Raw genomic sequence first — 8,296 nt, 5'->3', positions numbered from 1 at the left:
AGGCCCCTCCCGGCCCTGCCATCCCCTGTTCTCAGGCCCCTCCCGGCTCTGAGCTTCCCTGTCCCAGTTCCCCCCTCAAGGGTTCCTCTCCAGCCCAGTCCTGGATCTTCCCTCAGGACAAAGGGCTGGGGGGCAGCATCCTGGCCTTACCGCTTCTTGGGCAGCTTCAACAAGGCCATGTAGTTGAGGCAGAAGTTGATGAGGTCCTGCAGAAGCTCCTCTCCAAGGTGGTTCTGGATGGTCTGAGGCCGGAGCAGGAGGGGAAAGAGAGGATGGGGAAGTGCAGAGAGAGGGGACTGCCCCTGTCCTCCGGGGGGCCCACGCTATGAGGGACAGATGGTCCTAGGCACCCCCCAATGTCCCTGGGTCCTAGCCCCCTCACCCAGCTGGGAGCAGACCCTCTGGAGGGAAGCCCACTGGGGCCTCAGTTGACTTATCTGTAGCATGGGACCATCTCTGCCTCAGGCTGCACTGAGGTCAGGAAGTGTCAGGGCATCAATACAGACACCCCCCCCCATACGGGGGAGGAGCAGAGATTGGGGGAAAAGCAGGGCAGGAGTCAAACAGGAAGCGAACTGAGGAGAGACCCTGGAGTGGGGGAGGGGGTGGGGGACAACCTGCTTGGAGAGCAGCTGTCCATTTTTGTATTGCACCGTCCCGTTCTCGGCAAACACGTAGTCAAACTTCTCTATGACTTTGGGTGAGGAATGAGGCACAGCAGGGAGGCCAGGCAGGGTCCGAAGCAGATGCAGACCAGGAAGGAAACACGGCAGAAGTGACCCAGGTATCCCTTCCCGTCCTGACCCAACTGCCCTCCGTCCGATTTAACCAGAATTTCTGAGCCTCAGTTTCCTCCCTTTTATAAGGAGGGTACTGGCCCGCCCCAAAGGCGAGCCCCACTTTATAATCCGTGCTGAGCTGGGATTCGTCACCCACATCACAACCCCCTGCCATCCCCCCACCCCCCCCACCAGTCGTTTCGGCCTAGTTTAAACACCCCCACTTCCTTCTCTGACTCAAATTCACTTTGTTCAGCCCAGAATAGCGGGCCTGGGTGCCTCCCTGCCTCTCCCCTCTGGTTCCTGCCTTTCCCTAACTCTGTTTCAGGAAGAGGGGCAGCCTGGAGGTGTTCCCCTAATTCCCTCACCTCCCCCAAGCCCCACATGCAGGACCTCAGCTCCAGCCTCACCTTCGTCCCCCTCACCCAGCTGTTCCGCGATCTTGGAGTAGTCTGAGCCTCCCACCACCCCAATCTTCACCCGTCCTCGAAGCTCTTGGAGGAAGGCCGCCACTTCAGGGTCGATTTTCTAGGGGAGGAGAGAGGCCCGGTCAACACACCATTCTCCGGTCCCTCTTTCACAAATGTTCTCCTGAGACCCCTCCCGCCAGACTGGAGGGTCCTCAAGGCCCTAGGGGACCTTCTTTTCTCTTAGTGCAAAGCCAAAACATTCAACTCAACCTTGATTAAAGCGCTTCCTGTAGTCCAGGCACTGCGGTAGATACAAAAATGAAAAATGATCCAGTCCCTGCCTTCAAGAGGCTTACCTAGATACCAGAGGTAGTGTGGTCCGGTGGAAAGGGAAAGGATGCTGGATTTAGAGAGACACAAGACCTGGGTTCAAATCCTGCCTCTGACACTAATACCTATATGGCACTATTGGGCAAAGCACTTCCCCATCTTTGGGACTCAGTCTCCCCCTCCGTAAAATGAGGGGGTTGTACACAATGGCCTTTGAGGTCCCTACCATCTCCAGTGCTATGAACCATCTCATAGGAGGATTGTGACGTGTACACAAATAACCTTAACAGGAGATAGGGGGTGATGGGGCTAAGGTGAGATCAGACACAGGACCCTCGGGGGAATTTGAGAAAGAGGTCACTTTCAGATGAAGCACTGAGCTAGGATTCCCAGAGAAGATGGCAGATGAAAGGCAGAGGAAGATGTCAAGAGGTAGAGAGAAGGGGGGCAGTACCATCTCAGACAAGAAGCCTCGTTCAGCAGTCTTGGAAAAAGACGGAAGAGCAGGGGAGGTGCCCTGTGATTGGGGGGCAGACAGCACCCTCAATCTCAAAACACGGAAAACAGATGGCGTCTGTAGACTATAGGCCTGTGAACTTGACTTTCCAATCCTGGAAGGATTGAGAGGACGTCAAGGACAAAGGTGAGGAAAGCTGAAAATAGAACATGTTGGAGCAGCTGTGGCAAGCTAGGTAAGCTGTGAGGCGGAGAAGCAGCAATGTCCTTCCTTTTTTGAGTGGGTTGCTAGACTGGTAGATCAGGGGAACACTATAAATAGAATTCTCCTTGTTTGTTTGTTTTTTTTTAGCAAAGCATTTGACAAAGTATCTCATTATATTCTCGGGGGAAAAAACAGTGGAAAAGTTTGGCTAAACTACAGTACAGTTAGGTGGATTTGGGACTGGTTGGTTAAATGACTAGATCCCAGAAGCAGTCATTAATAGGCAACTCCTCTTAACTTCTCTGGGCCTCATCTATAAAATGAAAGGGTTGGGTTAGATGTGCTAAGGGAACAGTAAGGATTGAGCTGAATTAAGGCTCCCTGTGGGACCAATGGATAGAGCACTGGGCCTGGAGCCAGGACGACTCATCTTTGTGAGTTCAAATCTGGCCTCAGACACTTCCTAGCTGTGTGACTCTGGGCAAGTCACCTCACCCTATTTGCCTCGGTTTCCTCATCTGTAAAATGAGCTGGAGGAGGAAATGGCAAACCGCTGCAGTATCTTTGCCAAGAAAACTCCAAGTGGGGTCACAAAGAATAGGACATGATTGAACAACAACAGTAACACGGGACCAGACTGTATGGTGCTAAGGCTTCCTAGCCAAGGAAAGGGGAGAGGGTTAGGGGGTCCTGCCTGCCAGGAATTCAATTCAATAAACATCAACTCTATTCTGTGTTGGCCCCTAGGGTCTCAAAGATAGACAGGCCAGGCTCGTTGCTCTCAAGGAAGCAATAACTTTGGAAATAATTAGAATAACTAGAAAAGTAGCATTTGATGGATTTAGGGTTGTGGAATGTATGGAAGAGGCAAAATGGCAGATCAGGCAGAAGGGTGATGGGTTTGGGAATCAGTTAACGCCTGGGTTCTGACGAGTCTAACACTGTGTCTGAGGACAAATTACACCTTCTTAGAGATTCCTTGTCCATGGTCCACGTGTGAGAGCAAAGCCCCTCATCCCCCCTTAAGAGATATTACGAAAATGCTCTTCTCAGGAACCTAACCTGAAGCCTTTGGACTAGTGTGAAAGAGAAACCTCAGTGTCAGAATTCTCAGATTTATCCACTCTGAAGCAATGCCCTGCTCCCCTCCTCCAAATCAGCAATCCGCTCTTGAAGTCTGTAGGAGGTCGATGAAAGGAAGCACAAAGGTCCTTAATGGAAGGATCAGGGTCAGGGCCCACCCGAGAGCAGGACTGGCTTCCGCCATCCTCCAAAGGTATTGGGGTGTGTATGGATCGAGAAAAGAAGTCTCTGTGGTTACTTCTGGTCACCGTTTACCAGCTGGACACAGACAAAAGAAATTAGAAATAATCTCGAGAGAGAAGGCGCTAGAATCAAGGGGGCTTAATTTAGGCTTCTTGAAGAAGTTGGAAGGAAGCCAGGGAGGTCAGGAACCAGAGACAAGGTGAGAGGAAATCAGGGGCTTTTAACGTGGGGTCTGCCCGACTTCAGAGTCTATCAACAAGGATGGGGGGGGGTGGGAAATGACATTTATTTTCATTAATCTCTAATGGAAATTTCTTATCACATTTTTCAAACGTGATTTTTTTTTAAAGAATTGATAATCTAATAGTTGGCATAAGAGAAGTCTTTGAACAAATTCAATAGACAGAATTTTCTAATTGTTACATGAGCGATGCAGATAAAAGCATAAGAGGGAAAAACGGGAAAGAACTTCCCCTAGGAAAACAAGTTTTAACAGTGTTTTCAAGAAAACATTCAATATTTTAAAAGGATTTAAGGAAAAGGAGACATCAGTTTCTCTTGGGGAATATAAGTGAATGTTTTATGGAAAAGGTGGGATTTGAACTGAATTTTCAGGTGTTACTAAGATGTTGGTGGGTAGAGGTAGGGTAAGTATATTTTAAGTAAAAAGAATGTCATTAATAATTGTACGGAGGTAGAAGGAATAAAGGAAAATGAAAACTTCAGTTTGAGGTATTCCTTATAGGAAAGTACTGAAGCTGGAAATGTATTTAGGGAGCTATGGATTGGTTGTGTGTGCATGTGCAGCTTAGGGGACACAATATCGATTAATTGCAAAACTAAATATGAGCACTATTGAACTGTCCTATAACAGCATGTATCATTTTTCTTTTTTTTTTAATAATTAATTAATTTATTTTTAGTTTTCGACATTCACTTCCATAAGACTGAGTTTTAAATTTTCTCCCCCCTCCCGCTCCTACCCCCTCCTTAAGATGGTGTGCAATCTGATACTGGCTCTACTTGTACATTCATATTAAGCATATTTTCCCATTACTCATGATGTAAAGAAGAATTAGAGCTGATGGGAGGAACCACGAGAATGAAGCAATAAAACAGAACAAAAGAAAAGGAGGGCAAATAGTCTGCTTCCACCTGCATGCAGACTCCATAGTTCTTTTTTGGATGAGGAGAGCAGTTTCCATCGTGAGTCTTTTGGAATTGCCTTAGATCCTTGCATTGCTGAGAAGAGCTATGTCTATCAAAGTCAGTCATTGCACGAAGTGGCTGTTACTTCATACACTGTTCTCCTGGTTCTGTTCATTTCACTCAGCATCAGTTCATATAAGTCTTTCCAGGTTTTTCTGAAGTCTGCCTGCTCATCATTTCTTACAGCACAATAGTATTCCATTACATTCATATGCCACAACTTGTTCGGCCATTCCCCAACTGATAGGCATCCCCTCGATTTCCAATTCTTGGTCACCACAAAAACAGTTGCTATAAATATTTTTATACATGTGGGTCCTTTTCGTGTTTTTATGATCTCTTTGGAATACAGACCTAGAAATGGTATTTCTGGGTCTAGTATGTATCATTTTGAATTACCTCAAGACTCATTGCTATATAATGTGATGTGTCTGATACTCATTTACCAAGGTTATATTCTGACCACCTTGATACACCCAATTCCCATAGCGCCCAACATAATATTAGTAATTAATAACTGTTGATTGGTTGGTATTATATTAAAATTTGAACTTTAATAAAGTATCAAGAAATCATGACTAAATTAATACTTTTAAAATAGTTAAAGCACTTCTTAGTATGACTAGTTTAAAATGCAAAGAGGCATATTTTTCCTAATCCGTATATCTACAAAAGCATGTTTAATATATTTATGAAATTAAAACGATGTGACTTTGTTTTCTTTTTAGGTAAACCAGTAATAATGACAAAATATATGGAGAATGGCCCTTTAGATACATTTTTAAAGGTAGGATTTGCAATAGTTTTTATTCATCACAGCCCCGACACCCCCAACACTGAAGATTTATCAAACATGATTTTTAAAAAAATGATTCTAAGGAGTTCATAACAAAAATGGCTACAAACTCCTGTATTAAGCAAAGCAAAGAATGTTAACACCAAATGGCCATCTTGTGAAATTTTCCTGAAGTTTCTCATAAATGTTACTTCAAAAATGTCTTGGGTTCTTATTGAAATTGAATCAAATTGAAACAGAAGCATACTTTGTGAATTTCCACATGGCCCTTCCCCGCAAGGACATTATCAACATTTGGTCTCTAGGGGGCGACCCATCTCTACTTCCCTATTTGCCACTTCCTTCCCATTTTCTCTATGTAGAAATAGGAATGTGAACATATGTGCTCAAAAAAGTGCATTAGGAAAGCATCTGAGGGCATGAGGGCGACCCTGCCAGTTTGGACATTTCCCTCTTAAACAGGACCTGCTTGAAGTAAGTTTACTGAGAAATTAATACGAATTATTTCTGTTAGACTTGTGCCTAAAGAGCAGTTTTTAAAACTGACTGCCCTCCTCCAGCTTCTCCAGGAAGGAGATGCTGCTGGGAATGACCTTTGCAGACTGGAAAGCGCTACCTAGGTGTCGCTTATGATTGGCCCCCAGCTGAGGGGGAGGCAGGGGGGCTTCCAGGAGGTGGGGGTAATGCATCTAGATCTTAGAGGAAGCCTAGGGTGTCAACATGGATGGAGCAACTGGGGAGATCCTTTATGTTCAGGGATCAGAGAGAGACGGAAAGGTGAGGAGAGGAAGGATGAGTTTGGGGATTTGTTTGATGAGTGGGGAGAGAATAATACCAGATCAAGTTGGAAAGCTACACTGTAACTAGACTGGAGAGGGCCTTGAATGCCAGAATAAGAAATCTAGACTTTGGTCAGTGGGGAATGGGAGCTGAGGACTACCACCCGACTGTGCTTTCACAGACCTATGGGTTTGTCAGGTAAGTAGGGTAAGGTTTATTATCACTTATCCAGGTTTTAGAGATAAGGGCATAGAGGCCTAGGGAGGTTTGGGCAATGCTGCCTGTTCCTAGCCTTAGGCAGCTCCATCCTCCTCCTAGCCGCCTCCAACCGGTTGGCTTTCACCTCCATGTGTGCATGACAGCGACCAGAGCTTGAGAAGGGGGAGAGAGGAGCCAGGGTAAAGAAGGCCAGCCGGGAGATCAGGATCTATGCTCTATGGGGAGACGGGCTGGTCTGCATGGAGCAGAGCTGTGTGTTTGCCCACATCACGGAACTTCCAAGCAAGACCTTCTGTTCTGTGGCTTGGGGACCTCCCGGTCAGAGTCTGAATCATTGGCTGGCCCAGGAGAAAAGATGACAATTACAACAGGATTTCTATAGTGCTCTAAGGTTTGCACACCATGTCATAAAAATTATCTTATTTGATCCTCACAATAACCCTATGAGGGGCTATCGTCAACCCCTTTTCTAGATGAGGAAACTGAGGCAGACTTGCCCAAGGTCCAACAGCTAGTGAGGGTCTGAGTCTGGACTTTCTTACTCTAGCTCTCATCTGACCCTCACCACAACCCATCAGGGAAATTCTTGCTATTGTCTCCATTTTACAAATTAAAGAAACCGAGGCACAGAGAATTTAAGTGACTTACAAACACCCCCCTCAGTTTTAAGTCTATGAGCCAATAAATATGGAGATGCTAATAAGCAGCTCCTTCTCCCATCACTCTCTCCTCCACCCCACCCCACTCCCATTTCTGAAATGGCATTTTCCAGCTCTTAAATCTATCATACCCATAACTTTCTCTTCTTCTGGCTCTTAGGATTCCTGCTTTCTCAACAAAACCCAGATCACATACTCCTTCCAAGAGTCATAACTAACTCTGCCCCCCCCCCCCCTCCACAGCACACACCCCCCCAAAATCAAATTCTCCACCCCCCCCCCCCCCAAAGGGGCTTTATCATTTCTGGCTTTTTACCCCCAAGCTGAAGTTTGTTGGGCCCAGGCAACAAGCATTTATTAAATGCCTACCAGTGTCAGGCTCTGGAAGAGGCAGTCCCAGATAAGCAGAATTTGTACATTATTAACAAGTATACAGACTACTATACTAAACTGGCCACTAAGTTAATCAGTGTTCCCCTAGCCTGGTACTTGTCTTCCATTTATAATCTTGGAGAGATGCCAGGGAAGGTAAGTGACTTGTCTACAGTTGGAAAACCAGAGTATGTCAGAGATGAAAGCTGAACCTTCTACACCAGGGGTGGGGAACCTTCTGTCTGGAGGCCACACGTAGCTCTCTAAGTCATCAAGTGCAGTCCTTTGACTGAACCCAAACTTCACAGAATAAACCTCTTTAATAAAAGGATTTGTTCTATGAAGTTTGGATTCAGTCAAAAGACCAAACCTGAGGACTTAGAGGTCCACGTGTGGCCTCTAGACTGAAGGTTCCCCACCCCCATTCTACACTAAGGTCAGTTCAGACGTCCATGCCTGGCCAACCCAAGGAAGAGAGTCAATTTATTCAAAGTAAATAGACCTTAGGAAGGGTGGGGGGCAGGGACAGGCACTTAGGGACAGGTGAGGAGGGACAAACAAAACAATGTCTCTAGAAATGGGAGAGATTGTTTATCCCAGGGATGAGAATTAGGATGTCCAGGGTAGGGAGAAAGGGCATAGGAGGGCAGTGGGAGACATGTATGAGTGCAGAAGCTGGATTACGGTGTCTAAGTGGACCAAAGGGGGTATGGGAAGACTAGGAAGGGGGGGGCAGATGGGGCTGCTGATGAGGATTAGGGGAGCCCTGGAAGGGATCAGAGAGGGATTTACACTACCCTAGACGGCATGATCTT

At 46.3% G+C, this 8,296-nt stretch overlaps 1 protein-coding gene across 1 annotated transcript in view; it reads right to left on the bottom strand.

Annotated features, from left to right (window-relative positions):
• PMM1 (phosphomannomutase 1) overlaps window positions 1-8,296 on the bottom strand; it is a 14,518-nt gene that overhangs the window by 5,251 nt on the left and 971 nt on the right. The window contains exons 2-4 of the mRNA XM_027873981.1: window positions 1,190-1,307; window positions 618-694; window positions 151-242 (exon numbers count right to left, since the gene is read on the bottom strand). Coding sequence (XP_027729782.1) covers window positions 151-242; window positions 618-694; window positions 1,190-1,307 — 287 coding nt within the window. The remainder of the gene's footprint in view (window positions 1-150; window positions 243-617; window positions 695-1,189; window positions 1,308-8,296) is intronic.

Source organism: Vombatus ursinus, unplaced genomic scaffold, assembly GCF_900497805.2.
Source record: "Vombatus ursinus unplaced genomic scaffold, bare-nosed wombat genome assembly UNPS02003292.1, whole genome shotgun sequence".
NCBI lineage: Eukaryota > Metazoa > Chordata > Mammalia > Diprotodontia > Vombatidae > Vombatus > Vombatus ursinus.
The sequence above is the reverse complement of the archived record's forward strand: the minus strand, read 5'-3'. Positions and strand labels throughout refer to the sequence as shown.